The sequence below is a fragment of the Balaenoptera ricei genome, chromosome 6 (genome assembly GCF_028023285.1).
Source record: "Balaenoptera ricei isolate mBalRic1 chromosome 6, mBalRic1.hap2, whole genome shotgun sequence".
NCBI classification, from domain to species: domain Eukaryota; kingdom Metazoa; phylum Chordata; class Mammalia; order Artiodactyla; family Balaenopteridae; genus Balaenoptera; species Balaenoptera ricei.
The window spans coordinates 57,734,101-57,750,428 of NC_082644.1; the positions used below are offsets into that span (position 1 = coordinate 57,734,101).

The 16,328-nt window shown below is 33.5% G+C and overlaps 1 protein-coding gene across 10 annotated transcripts in view; it reads right to left on the reverse strand.

Annotated features, from left to right (window-relative positions):
* The window catches only part of CCDC171 (coiled-coil domain containing 171), a 364,663-nt gene that overhangs the window by 278,267 nt on the left and 70,068 nt on the right, over positions 1 to 16,328 (reverse strand). For 9 of the 10 annotated variants that reach the window (XM_059924676.1, XM_059924681.1, XM_059924684.1 and 6 more), the window contains 2 exons: positions 9,107 to 9,199; positions 296 to 456 (listed from right to left, as the gene is read on the reverse strand). In XM_059924676.1, coding sequence (XP_059780659.1) covers positions 296 to 456; positions 9,107 to 9,199 — 254 coding nt within the window. The remainder of the gene's footprint in view (positions 1 to 295; positions 457 to 9,106; positions 9,200 to 16,328) is intronic. The other variant, XM_059924678.1, reaches the window with a different exon arrangement.

The window sequence follows — 16,328 nt, forward strand, 5'->3', positions numbered from 1 at the left end:
CTCCAGTTTATGAAAATCTCAAACATTACCCATCTCCCACATAGCCCATTTTAGGTGGCCTAGAAGTCAAGGCCTTAAAGATACTATATTACATTAGTAAATATAAAATACATTAATATATTTACTTTCTAGTATAAGAAAGTATTTCTGCATTTCTGAGACTCCTTGGAATTGCCATGATACTTCAAAATCCAACAGAGCATTTCCATATTTACCTAGTACTACACATTCATACTCATGTAGATTTCATAAACTCTTAATATTAATTTAGAGAGTTTTACAGTATAACACTTACATATTTAGTTTTGCAAAGCTCTCTTGTGCATTATGCTTTTCTCGTTCATATGCACTTTCAACTTCTTTAAATTCATTCTTGATCATTTCCAAATCAGCAACAGCTTCTGCTTGGCTGGCCTTTTCTACCTGCAAAGCTCCTTCAAGGTCTCGAATCCGTAACTACCAGATGACAGAAAAGTAATTAAAGCAAGAAAGTAAACACTAGCACCAATCTCAAATTGAGTAGAATACTTTATCAAACAGCAGATTATCATTCATCCAAACAAGTCTTTCTTTCTGTTTTTGGTTTAAAAAAGGAAAATAAACAAAAGGCAGTTTATTCCCTTTCTCAACATGTGTAATGGAAGAGAAGAGTGGAAGAATACAGACTCAACTCTGCTATGAAAAGGGACAGGCGAATACAATATAATGCGTCCTGTCAAAGTGCCTAATTTTGATCTACTAACCCATTTGGACATTTTTTTTATAAACATAATAAATTAAGTGGTTTTTGAAAACTAGAGGGAAGTATCCTTCTTCTCTTTTGAGAAACATTATTATATCAACATCTTTATAAGCCTAACAAAGTTAACAGATCTTTTTATTCCTGGAGATTTCTTACTGTAGAAAAGCAAAATTTTTATTATCAAGTAATACTATTTGACTAAAATATTTATGGGTGTAGTAATATGATATCTAGGATTTGCTTCAAAATAATCTGGGGGTGGTGGAGTAGAAGAGCGTTAATATTATAGATAAAACACAATTGTCCTGTGAGATAAGTCTTGAAGCTGAGTGATGGGTACACAGGGAGTCCATTTAACTATTCTCTCTACTTTTGCATGTACTTGAAATTTTACACAAGACATTTTAAAAACTAGATTCCCTGTATACGCCAACAGTAGAATAGATAAACAAAGTGTATATCCATAAAAGAATAATTTGTAGCTATCAAAAGGCTACAAAATAACTTTTGAAAAGCAAGTTGTCTGCATGGTTCTCTGTGTAGTGTTAATACATATTGGGAACAGTCAGCTCTACCCACCACCAGAGCCTCCCATCAAGCCTCTTAGATAGCCTCAACCACCAGAGGGCAGACAGCAGAAGCAAGAAAAACTACAATCCTGCAGCCTGTGGACCAAAAACCACAGTTACAGAAAGATAGACAAGATGAAAAGGCAGAGGGCTATGTACCAGATGAAGGAACAAGAAAAAACCCAAGAAAAACAACTAAATGAAGTGGAGATAGGCAACCATCCAGAAAAAGAATTCAGAATAATGATAGTGAAGATGATCCAGGACCTCGGAATAAGAATGGAGGCAAAGATTGAGAAGATGCAAGAAATGATTAACAAAGACCTAGAAGAATTAAAGAACAAACAAACAGAGATGACCAATACAATAACTGAAATGAAAACTACACTAGAAGGAATCAATAGCAGAATAACTGAGGCAGAAGAACGGATAAGTGACCTGGAAGACAGAATGGTGGAATTCACTGCTGCGGAACAGACTAAAGAAAAAAGAATGAAAAGAAATGAAGACAGCCTAAGAGACCTCTGGGACAACATTAAACGCAACAACATTCGCATTATAGGGGTCCCAGAAGGAGAAGAGAGAGAGAAAGGACCAGAGAAAATATTTGAAGAGATTATAGTCGAAAACTTCCCTAACATGGGAAAGGAAATAGCCACCCAAGTCCAGGAAGCGCAGAGAGTCCCATACAGAATAAACCCAAGGAGAAACACGCCGAGACACATAGTAATCAAAGTGGCAAAAATTAAAGACAAAGAAAAATTATTGAAAGCAGCAAGGGAAAAACGACAAATAACATACAAGGGAACTCCCATAAGGTTAACAGCTGATTTCTCAGCAGAAACTCTGCAAGCCAGAAGGGAGTGGCATGATATACTTAAAGTGATGAAAGGGAAGAACCTACAACCAAGATTACTCTACCCAGCAAGGATCTCATTTAGATTTGATGGAGAAATCAAAAGCTTTACAGACAAGCAAAAGCTAAGAGAATTCAGCACCACCAAACCAGCTCTACAACAAATGCTAAAGGAACTTCTCTAAGTGGGAAACACAAGAGAAGAAAAGGACCTACAAAAACAAACCCAAAACAATTAAGAAAATGGTCATAGGAACATACATATCGATAATTACCTTAAACGTAAATGGATTAAATGCCCCAACCAAAAGACATAGACTGGCTGAATGGATACAAAAAGAAGACCCATATATATGCTTTCTAAAAGAGACCCACTTTAGACCTAGGGACACATACAGACTGAAAGTGAGGGGATGGAAAAAGATATTCCATGAAAATGGAAATCAAAAGAAAGCTGGAGTAGCTATACTCATATCAGATAAAATAGACTTTAAAATAAAGAATGTTACAAGAGACAAGGAAGGACGCTACATAATGATCCAGGGATCAATCCAAGAAGAAGATATAACAATTATAAATATATATGCACCCAACATAGGAGCACCTCAATACATAAGGCAACAGCTAACAGCTATAAAAGAGGAAATCGACAGTAACACAATAGTGGGGGACTTTAACACCTCACTTACACCAATGGATAGATCATCCAAAATGAAAATAAATAAGGAAACAGAAGCTTTAAATGACACAATAGACCAGATAGATTTAATTGATATATATAGGACATTCCATCCAAAAACAGCAGATTACACGTTCTTCTCAAGTGCGCACGGAACATTCTCCAGGATAGATCACATCTTGGGTCACAAATCAAGCCTCAGTAAGTTTAAGAAAATTGAAATCATATCAAGCATCTTTTCTGACCAGAACGCTATGAGATTAGAAATGAATTACAGGGAAAAAAACGTAAAAAAGACAAACACATGGAGGCTAAACAATACGTTACTAAATAACCAAGAGATCACTGAAGAAATCAAAGAGGAAATAAAAAAATACCTAGAGACAAATGACAATGAAAACACGACGACCCAAAACCTATGGGATGCAGCAAAAGCAGTTCTAAGAGGGAAGTTTATAGCTATACAAGCCTACCTAAAGAAACAAGAAAAATCTCAAGTAAACAATCTAACCTTACACCTCAAGAAACTAGAGAAAGAAGAACAAACAAAACCCAAAGTTAGCAGAAGGAAAGAAATCATAAAGATCAGAGCTGAAATAAATGAAATAGAAACAAAGAAAACAATAGCAAAGATCAATAAAACTAAAAGTTGGTTCTTTGAGAAGATAAACAAAATTGATAAGCCATTAGCCAGACTCATCAAGAAAAAGAGGGAGAGGACTCAAATCAATAAAATCAGAAATGAAAAAGGAGAAGTTACAACAGACACTGCAGAAATACAAAGCATCCTAAGAGACTACTACAAGCAACTTTATGCCAATAAAATGGACAACCTGGAAGAAATGGACAAATTCTTAGAAAGGTATAACCTTCCAAGACTGAACCAGGAAGAAACAGAAAATATGAACAGACCAATCACAAATAATGAAATTGAAACTGTGATTAAAAATCTTCCAACAAACAAATGTCCAGGACCAGATGGCTTCACAGGTGAATTCTATCAATCATTTAGAGAAGAGTTAACACCCATCCTTCTCAAACTCTTCCAAAAAATTGCAGAGGAAGGAACACTCCCAAACTAATTCTATGAGCCCACCATCACCCTGATACCAAAACCAGACAAAGACACTACAAAAAAAGAAAATTACAGACCAATATCACTGATGAATATAAATGCAAAAATCCTCAACAAAATACTAGCAAACAGAATCCAACAACACATTAAAAGGATCATACACCACGATCAAGTGGGATTTATCCCAGGGATGCAAGGATTCTTCAATATACGCAAATCAATCAATGTGATACACCATATTAACAAATTGAAGAATAAAAACCATATGATCATCTCAATAGATGCAGAAAAAGCTTTTGAGAAAACTCAACACCCATTTCTGATAAAAACTCTCCAGAAAGTGGGCATAGAGGGAACCTACCTCAACATAATAAAGGCCATATATGACAAACCCACAGCAAACATCATTCTCAATGGTGAAAAACTGAAAGCATTTCCTCTAAGATCAGGAATGAGACAAGGATGTCCACTCTCACCACTATTATTCAACATAGTTCTGGAAGTCCTAGCCACGGCAATCAGAGAAGAAAAAGAAATAAAAGGAATACAAATTGGAAAAGAAGAAGTAAAACTGTCACTGTTTGCAGATGACATGATACTATACATAGAGAATCCTAAAACTGCCACCAGAAAACTGCTAGAGCTAATTAATGAATACGGTAAAGTTGCAGGAGACAAAATTAATGCACAGAAATCTCTTGCATTCCTATACACTAATGATGAAAAATCTGAAAGAGAAATTAAGGAAACACTCCCATTTACCATTGCAACAAAAAGAATAAAATACCTAGGAATAAACCTACCTAGGGAGACAAAAGACCTGTATGCAGAAAACTATAAGACACTGATGAAAGAAATTAAAGATGATACCAACAGATGGAGAGATATACCATGTTCTTGGATTGGAAGAATCAACATTGTGAAAATGAGTATACTACCCAAAGCAATCTACAGATTCAATGCAATCCCTATCAAATTACCAATGGCATTTTTTACGGAGCTAGAACAAATCATCTTAAAATTTGTATGGAGACACAAAAGACCCCGAATAGCCAAAGCAGTCTTGAGGGAAAAAAATGGAGCTGGAGGAATCAGACTCCCTGACTTCAGACTATACTACAAAGCTACAGTAATCAAGACAATATGGTACTGGCACAAAAACAGAAACATAGATCAATGGAACAAGATAGAAAGCCCAGAGATTAACCCACGCACCTATGGTCAACTAATCTATGACCAAGGAGGCAAAGATATACAATGGAGAAAAGACAGTCTCTTCAATAAGTGGTGCTGGGAAAACAGCTACATGTAAAAGAATGAAATTAGAATACTCCCTAACACCATACACAAAAATAAACTCAAAATGGATTAGAGACCTAAATATAAGACTGGACACTATAAAACTCTTAGAGGAAAACATAGGAAGAACACTCTTTGACATAAATCACATAAATCACAGCAAGATCTTTTTTGATCCACCTCCTAGGGTAATGGAAATAAAAACAAAAATAAACAAGTGGGACCTAATGAAACTTCAAAGCTTTTGCACAGCAAAGGAAACCATAAACAAGACGAAAAGACAACCCTCAGAATGGGAGAAAATATTTGCAAATGAATCAACCGACAAAGGATTAATCTCCAAAATATATAAACAGCTCATTCAGCTCAATATTAAAGAAACAAACACCCCAATCCAAAAATGGGCAGAAGACCTAAATAGACATTTCTCCAAAGAAGACATACAGACAGCCACGAAGCACATGAAAAGATGCTCAACATCACTAATTATTAGAGAAATGCAAATCAAAACTACAATGAGGTATCACCTCACTCCTGTTAGAATGGGTATCATCAGAAAATCTACAAACAACAAATACTGGAGAGGGTGTGGAGAAAAGGGAAACCTCTTGCACTGTTGGTGGGAATGTAAATTGATACAGCCACTATGGAGAACAATATGGAGGTTCCTTAAAAAACTAAAAATAGAATTACCACATGACCCAGCAATCCCACTACTGGGCATATACCCAGAGAAAACCGTAATTCAAAAAGACACATGCACCCGAATGTTCATTGCAGCACTATTTACAATAGCCAGGTCATGGAAGCAACCTACATGCCCATCAACAGACGAATGGATAAAGAAGTTGTGGTACATATATACAATGGAATATTACTCAGCCATAAAAAGGAACGAAATTGAATCATTTGTTGAGACGTGGATGGATCTAAAGACTGTCATACAGAGTGAAGTAAGTCAGAAAGAGAAAAACAAATATCGTATATTAATGCATGTATGTGGAACCTAGAAAAATGGTACAGATGAGCCAGTTTGCAGGGCAGAAGTTGAGACACAGATGTAGAGAATGGACATATGGACACCAAGGGGGGAAAACTGCGGTGGGGTGGGGATGGTGGTGTGCTGAATTGGGCGATTGGGATTGACATGTATACACTGATGTGTATAAAATTGATGCCTAATAAGAACCTGCAGTATAAAAAAACAAACAAACAAAAAAATTACATATTGGGAGGAGCAAAGTCCAGATTATTGTATGTAGTATGCTATATTTTAGGTAAACAAGTGGAAAAAATAAGGATAGACAGCAGGAAAGAGAGAACAATAGGAGAGACAAGAGTGAAAGCAAGAGTTCTCGATCGCTAAATTTTGTTTTAATTTTTTAACTATGTGAATATTTTATCTTTTTAGAAAATTAAGTTAAGAATAAAAAAGTAGCTTGCTAAAGCTCAAAAAAGGAGGGCAGTAGGAAAAAAATGCTTCACACTAGATAGAAAATGGGGCTTTAGAACCATAAGTCTCAGGTTTGAGTCGCAGCTCTACAAATCGACTTATATGCCCTTGGGCATATTAAACTCCAAAAGCCTGAGGTTCCTCATCTGTAAACAGTAAATACTAACAATAACAATAATAATAATAATATACAGACTCTACAGGGTGGCTACAAAGATCTAATGAGACAATATTTATTTAATATTAATATGTATTTAACATTAAATATAAATATGTAATAACTATTTAATAAGTGTTTAGATAAATATTTATTAGGCACTTAATACGTGCCAGGCAATGAGCTAGTGCTCACGGTATATACAATCATCATGAAAATACACAGTCTCAGCTCTTGTTAGGAAAGGACAGACCATAAGAGAATATAGGCAAGTGCTTCCTGTCACAGAAGCAGGCCCAAAGGGCCATGAAATCAGAAAAAAGCTATGAACTCTGTATGACACAAGCTTCCCAGGGATGGCAAAACATAACCTGAGTTAGGAAAAATGAACTCACCAAAAAAAGAAGCATAGGAAATATGAAAATATTTCATAAATTAATCCATACAAATAGTAATCACCAGAATTATTTCTAATTATCCAAAACTATTTTGGATTAATTGAAACACTTATTCTCTTACACTAAAGTAAGGAAGTAGAATAGATATGTAGATACAACTTTGTACATTTTCAAATTTGGTCTTTTAAACTTTATTTTTCTTTGTTGTTATGTCTAAACCCAGTGTACAAGTAAAAATTAATAAGTCTAGGAAATATTTTCTTCTATCTACATTGGTATGTTCTTTCAGAAACTATGCACATTCAATCACAAATGATAAACCAATCCAACTGAAAGAAAAATAGACTTAAACAATTCCAAGTCAACTCTTCTGAATCTACTTTCTCATTTTTATGACAGCATCCAAACAAATTTAATAACAGAATACTTCAAATATATTTTTAACTACCATTTATAGTAAGATGGTGATTAATTACAACTCAGTAGTCTCATTTGCTTTTAAACTAGTCTGAAACTGAATGTTACTGGGTGTACCTCACTAAAAGTACTTGTCAATATTTATAGATATATGATTCAAATACACACTTTTGCTTTTTTCCTAAGTTATAGCACTAAGTTGGGTATCAAATATTAATTTTTAATTATATGAGTAAAAAATACACATGTAACAATTTTCATTTTTATACCTATTAACTATATATTGCCAGTGATATAACTACAATGAAAAACTTAATTTTGAATTCTACTTCTTGCATGAATTTAAAACTTCAGACTTATTGCTTATTAATGCCATTTTGGGTAATCCAATCATTTTTTGTAAAATAAAAAAAGCTTAACTTACACAAATTTGCTTTACATATAGATGCACTCAAATACATGAGTGTGAGAATTTTGCAGGTAAAAGGCATTTCATTAAAGATAAAAGTAAAAAACAATTATTATAAGATTCTTACAAAGTTAGTTGCATCCTAATTAAGACCTGTTTAAATAATAAAATAAAACTCTGCAAATTCTATTAATTAATTCTTAATATAGGGGAAAAGTCTAAGTCTTTTTTAAAAAACCAAATTAAATTATGGACTTGGACTTATGGAACTTTATGTAAAACTATTTACAACAAAGGCTGAGGGTCAGACTTGGTCCACGACAGTAGTTTGCCAACCCCCAGTTAAAATGCCTTTGCTAATCTTAGGAGTTTCTTCTCATTCTCTAAGCCCTAGGGAAAAGGACGCTTTCCCTGGGATGCCTTCATTCAGTTCCCCTCTCAGATTTAATCCTTCTCTTTATTACGCTCCCATAGTACTTTAGTATTTCATATTTCTACCTATATATCAACATATAGGTACACAGTATCTCTGGTAATGGAATGTCTGAGTCCCAAAAGGAGCTCATTCACCTTTATGCCTTCAGCTCTTAATATAGTGACAGGTGATATGCACAGGATATGCACTCAATCAATGAAGGTGCATATTTTAAAATGTTTTCAAAAAGAAATTCATCCCATGGTTGTTGATAAAAAGAACACTCTGATCAGCAGATCTTCCTGTAACACGCCAGATGGCAAACACATTGGACTTTGCAGAACGTGAGGTCTCTGTCGCATCTACTCCACTTTGCCAAGGTAGCACAAAAGCCACCACGGACAAGAAAACTTCATAAGCACGCTCAGTGGGTGAGATTCAGCCTGTGGGGTGTAGTGTGCCTGCTCCTCTCTAATAGAGTAAAGACTATCTTCAACTATATCATTATAGTAAATAGAATAACGCGTGTCTTTAACAACATGCTACCTGTTCTAAACGCACACCTTAGTTCTCTGAACATAATGCTGTTCTTCCCAGCTTAATAAAATCCATAAAAAAAATGTTGTTCACATTTTACCTGAATAATTTCAGAATTAAATTTCGATTCCAAATGTGCTGCTCTCTCTGCTTCAATATTTTCTTCTAATTTCCTCACTCTTAGAGTAGTTGCCTGAAAGCATTAAGTTTAAACATTGGAATTTAAATTGAATATAGACCACTATATTGTAATTAACACTTTGGATTACTACAGCGTCATTTTTTCATTTGCAAGAGTATAAAAGTCATGTTGCAAAAATCATGCTCGGGAAGAATGCTCCAGAGCTTTTTTTCTTTTTCTTTACTCAGTTATACTTTACATGTAATAAATTACACATATTGAAATTGTATAACTTGGTAAGTTTTGTATATATACACCCACGAAATCATTGCCATAATCAAGATAGACAAATATTTCCGTTACCCCAGAAGATTCCTTGTGTCCCTTGGTAATCCCTTCATCCAGTCCTCACCACCCCACCCCTACCCCCAAGTAAACACTGATCTGCTTTTTTGTCACTATAGATCATTTCCTGTTTTCCAGAATTCAACATAAATTGAATCACATAGTGCATACTATTTATTGCCTGGCTTCTTTCTCCCCACAAAATTATTTTGAGTTTCATCCATGTGGTTGCACATATCAATAGTTCACTTTTTACTGTTAAAGTGTTCCACTGTGTTGATACACCACAATCGGTTTATCAGTTCACCTACTGATGGACATTTGAATTGGATGCTATACAAAGGAATATATATAGGGCTATATATTAGGGCTATACAAAGGAATCTGCTATGAGCAATTGTGTTAAATCTTTGTATGGACATACACTTTCATTTCTCTAGGATAAATAGTGAAGGACAGAATGACTGGGTCAGATGGTAGGTGTATGTTTAATGTTTTATGAAACTGGCAAACTGTTTCACAAATTGTTTCCAATTTCATACATCTTCACCAACACTTGGCATGGTAGTCTTTTGGGTTATTTGGGGGCAAGGGTTAGACATTCAAACAGGAATGTAATGGTATCTCATTTTAGTTTCAATTTTCATTTTCCTAATAACTAATGACATTGAGCATCTTTTCATGTATTTATTTACTATCTGTATATCTTTTCTGGTGAAGTTTCTGCTTAAATCTTTTTCTCATTTTTTAATTGGGCTGTTTGTTTTCTTATTATTGAATCTTGAAAATTCATTATATAATCTGGATACAAGTCATTTGTTGGGTATGTGATTTGCAAATATATACTCCCAAATATTGTCTACAGCTTGTCTTTTCATTCTCTTAATGTTAGTGTCTTCCATATAGCAAAAGTTTTTGTTATGCCAAAGTCTAATTTATTAGTTTTTCAAGCTGGAGTCAGCCCCGCCACACGTAGAGTCCTGTCTGTCAAATATAGATAGTTAAACAGTGAAAGAGAAAGACAATAGTAATTTAATTTCCTTTCTTAGATAAAATTTGGGCAAGAAATGTTTCTATTTGTTATACTTACTGTGTCATTTAGCCTTAGCTAAAGGTTTCTTTAAATGCTCGGCTTGATTAATTTGATTTTTCCTCTTTTCTCCCGCCATTTCTTTTTTGCATACAGACAGAGATGGTAATGTATCACAACCAGAAGGGGCATAAATAAAAATAGGATAATCCAAAAACTAATCAAGTGGTCTGTGGATAAGTAAGAAATGACTACACTTTTCCTTGAGCAAAACATATTCCTATTATGTCTGCCACAGTGCAGAGCATAAACACAAAAAAGGTGAAAAAAACCCAAGTGTCCATCAACTGATGAATGGATAAACAAAATGTGGTATATCCATACAATGGAATATTATTCAGCCATAAAAAAGGAATTAAGTACCAACACATGCCACAACATAGATTAACCTTGAAAATATATGTTAAGCGAAAGATACCAGACGCAAAAGACTACATATTAAATGACTTCATTTATATGAAATGGCCAGAATAGGCAAATCCATAGAGATAGAAAGTGTATGAGTGGTTTCCAATAGCTGGGGACAGGGGAAGGAAGGAATGAGCACTGACTGCTAATGGGCATAAAGTTTCTTATTGGGGTGATAAGAATGTTCCAGAATCAGATAGTGGCAATGGTTTCATAACCCTGAACTGCATACTTTAAAAGAGTGTATTCAATAATATGTGAACTATATCTCAATAAAAAATAAAAAGAATCCCTAAGTGTAAGAACCAATGACATTTCAAAGAAGTGATCGCCACCTATGTCAAGCTTCTTCATTTCTGTTTAAAAGTTCCTCTCAGTGCTGACTTTGAATCCTAGAACAAGGGATCCCCACTGGTTGTAGGTATGAAGCATGATACATACTAGATCTGAAAAATTCTTAATGGTTAGCCAGATTAAAATGAGTATTACCCTAGGTAGGGCCAATACTAGTAAAAAAAAATTTTTTTTAATGTAATGCCACAAGATGAAGTTCCTGTCCTTGAAGAACTAAAGTCAACTTTCTCAATATTCAAAATACTTGTGTTAGGTTCTGCAAGTCACAAGAAGTCTAACCAGTGTCAAGGAAATAACCCATAGACATTGAGAATAAAGGATCAAAGCAGGCAAAAAGCTAATAAAGGGCAAATAGAAGAAACCAGTCTAATAATGTTAATATATTCTTTCATATTCCAAAAGGCATTTACATAGTTTTATCAAAATAAGTGTTATATTTTATTAAAATACAGAATATTCAGTGATTCCATGATAAAACAGGCAAATTTTTCATTTTTCATGTACATTTTATCATATTAATCAATTTATCTGATTTCACTCCAAAAGTCACGAAGACTTTTTTTTTCTGCCTAAACCAAAATCAAACGGGTTGAAATAATAAACCAGAGATCACACGTTTATTTCCATACCTTCCTGTTTTAAATGAAATGTCCAGAAGAAAACAAATTTATAAACTGTTTATTATTACTAAAACAATAAATTAATCAGTAAGGACAGCAAAAAAAATCTTCACATATTTAAACAAATTTCTTCCAAGAGTGTGTTTTGTTTACATAATTAAAGCCCTCCTAATAAATATTTTTTAAAAATCTTCTAGTCTGGTGAATTAATTCTTATCTCCAGCAGAGGGTGCTAGAGGAACATCAACTTGCTGTTCACAAATATTTTTCTCCAATATCACCTAAGAGAACTAGTACAACAATCACTATCTGTCACTCATTAGTCTCCAATCCTAATATAATCAACATAGCAAGAGCAGAAAGCATAAGAGAATTCAGATTACAGTACAAAATCCAACACAAATTCATATATACCACTGGCCAATTTAACTATATATAAATTTGCCTGTAGTACAAGGATTACACTATATATTGCCTGTTCCCTAATACTATGAACATCAGAGTTCTTTATGTGACACAAAATGATCACATATTTTATCATTTATTAGCTGGCTGTCACATCCTTTCTGACTGCAATATACTGCCAAGAGATTTTTATTCCAGTAAATTCTGTGTCCACTGTACCCAAATTTTTTTATTTTTATTCCAGTAAATTCTGTGTTCATTGTACCCAATTTTTTTTATTTTATGATTTGTATCTCACTAAATCACAATAAGCTCAATTAGATAGTCTACTCTACTTAAGAAAAGTGAGTGTTCATTCTTTGAAGAAGGTAACATAGAAAACATTATTTTATCATAACACAGGGCATGAGCCGCCAACTCCAATTCACAAGCAGAACTAACGAAGCACATCCAGACCACATTTTTTCTCCACACCACATCTGCTCCCATGGCTTCCATGGGCCTGTTCCAAAGTTTCACAAAAATTATGAAAACATATGTGTTCAAGGAATTTGCTGAGACACTGGGCAAAAACAGCTCCTACTACATTCTTGCCTCCTCAAATAGAATATACCCAGCCCAGAGGATATACATGAACTTAAGGGATTAGTCAAGCAGAAAAACTTTGATATATGAAATTTAGCCCACTAAAATGGACATCAAGAAAAATAAGGGAGGAAATATCACACAAGTACCTACCAATCAGAGACTTCTCAGTAGTGTGTTCCAAAACAGTTGTACAAAGTTTACCCCAGAATATCAATAGCTGTATAAATAGGAAGTGGTTGTTTATTTAACTATTGTTCCAGATTTTATCACCTGATATTTCCCATTAATGAAAACTCTTACAAGTAACCAATATAGTAATAATCCATCTTCAAAAAGATGATTCTAAGGGACTGATTAATTCTATAATGGTTATTTTAGTGCTAAGTATATGCATTATATTTTAGTGGTTATAAATAATATATTAAATGTGTGTTAACAATTAATGACAATTAACTACAATCCTTATTCCCTACCTGTGTGGGAGAAAACAAGAGTAGTTACTATACTTGGAGCTCTTTTTTTTTTTTTTTTTTTTTTTTTATACTTGGAGCTCTTAAACTGAAGATCTCAAAGTATTTTTTGTTACCAAAAAAGATATCTTAGAGAGTCAGAATCTCTAAGGAACAGAATTTACAAGCCACAAATTGTTTGGCATGGTAATAAATTAATTTAGCATCTTTAAAATCATCTTTACCTTTTCTAGCAGTAAAAACTTCAGTATTTAACAAAATTTTTAATGAACTTCCAGTTTTAAAATCCATTATGAACATAAATACAAAAATGTATAATACTTATAAGCACAATAGTATAACCCAGGTGATTTCATTATTTACCTTTTATAGTTGGTAATCTACACAAACAGGTGTTTAAAAATCATTCCTACAAACACATGATGGCTTTAAAAAGATGATTCATATGAGGTTGCTTCAGGGACAATACAAAAGGTGAGAATCATTTTTCTTTTCCTTTTTCACTTGAGTATGGTATATTTGTAAGTAAAAAAACTACATTCTACCCTTCTTTATGTTACCATAATATAGAATATGACTGACAGAAGCAATTCAGAATTTATTTGCAGACTGCTCTCTCTCCACTGTCATCTTCATGAGATTCTTCAGTTCACTCAGAATTAGGTTTGCATCTTCTCTTTTCTCTTTTCTTATTGAGTTAAACTTATTTCCCATGATAAAAATAAAAAAATAAAAAAAAACAAAAACCTCCCCTAGTTGTAAAGAGGTTTATAAAAGCCACGGATATTTCTTTTTCCAGTTCACTTTTCCCTTGGTTCTCTGGTATCCAGCACCACATTTAGAAAATTGGATTGGGAATTTGTTATTTTTTTAATCTAAGAAAACATTGATCCATGTTAAGATGATTAAGTCACACAATGGTCTATAGCGTATCAGATTTTTTTAAGTTTTTATACACACACACACACACACACACACACACACATATATATATATATATATATAAACTTCTTTGGCCTAGGCACATAAAGAAATCACCTCTTCATGAAATGTAACTGTTTAAGCTTCATTAAAATTTAAAACATTTAATAGGCTAAACATCTATTAGTTGCTTTAGTCTGATATTACTGACATTAAATAATGTGTTCTATTAAATTAAAATTTTAACAATTTTCCTCTTTATTATTATTTTATTTTATATTAATCCTTTTTTAAAAATACCAATGATGATTGTAAGTACCTAGAATTACTAGTACTTAATGTCTCCACAACTGAATGTAAAACTACATAAACTGCTCTCTAGGAATTTAACTTCTCCTTCATTATGTCATCATCTGGTCAAAGAGCCAATACAAAATACATTCACTTAAATATAAACCAAAACTTTGTAAGGTGTCTAAACATGAAGAATTGTAGATAAGTCACAGGACTATACTTGTCCATTTAGAAAATTCTTATAAATAGAATAAAAATAGACTCTCTGGACACCCTCAAAGCTTCAAATTCTCCGAAAGCAGAGACCTGGTATTATAAAAAGTATTTACAGAATAGCTAAGAAAAAACTCAATATAAAACTAGTCTAAAACAATTTTATATTTACAACATTAATCAATTAAAAAAAAAGAAAGAAATTGGGGCAAGTAAGTATTTTACAAGAAAAAAAATCAATACTGAGTTATCCAAAAACAAATCCTAAAGTTTAGGCATTAGACACTACCTCAATTGAGTCAGAAGTGACTTATCAAGAATCTTATCAACAAAAATCACAGTTACCTAGCACTTCTTCATACCTATAAGGCAATTAAAATGTTTTTAGTGATGATCATAGAGTTTTATAGCATCCTAAAGTGACTTCTAAATGATCTTTTTAAATTCTAAGTATATTCAGAACTTTATTCTAATCCTTTTCTAATAGGCCATCCACAAACCACATGATATTAAAAATGATGATGTAAAATATGATGATGCATTCCTGAATTTTCTGGCCTGAAAAAATGTTCAGCACAAATGACAAATAAGCTAAAAATATTACTTGGAATATAATCTCACTTTTAAATTTCTTTCTCTAACCTTATATAAAATTAGACCATGTGTGGTAAGCGTATGAGTAATTTATCTTTGCCAAGTTCATAATCTGGCATTATTACTGAGAGTTCCTATATACTCCACACCCCGTTTTCCCTATTAAAACATCTGACAATCATATAGCACAAAGAACCCATTAAAAATGTATAATGGATCTGAATAGCTATTTCTCCAATGATATACAAATGGCCAATAAGCACATGAAATGATATTCAGCATCATCAGTCATCAGAGAAATGCAAAGCAAAACCACGAGATACCATTATACACCCACTAAAGTGGTTATGATTAGAAAGACTAATAATAACAAGTGTTGGTGAGGATCTGAAGACACTGGAACCCTCATGCATTGCTGCTGGGGATGTAAAATGGTGCCTCCACTGTGCAAAACAGTCTGACAGCCCCTCAAAAAGTTAAACATAGAGATATCATGTCACCTAGGTGGAACTGCCCACTAGGGCAGTGGAATGCCCACTCCTAGGTGGAACTGAAAACATGTCCACACAAAAACTTGTACACAAATGTTCATGGAGGCATTATTCATGATAGCCAAAAAGTGAAAACAGCACAAATGTCTATCAACTGATGAATGGATATACAAAATGTGGTCTATAATACAATGGGAGATTATTTAGTAATAAAGAGGAATGAAGTGCTGATACATGATACAACATGGATGAATCCTAAAAACATCCTGCTATGTGAAAAAAAATCACAAAAGACCACATACTGCATGATTCCACTAATATGAAATGTTCAGAACAGGCAAATATATAGAAGCAGAAGTAAATTAATGTTTTCTTAGGGATGAGAGGAATGGGGAAAGAGGAGAGTGA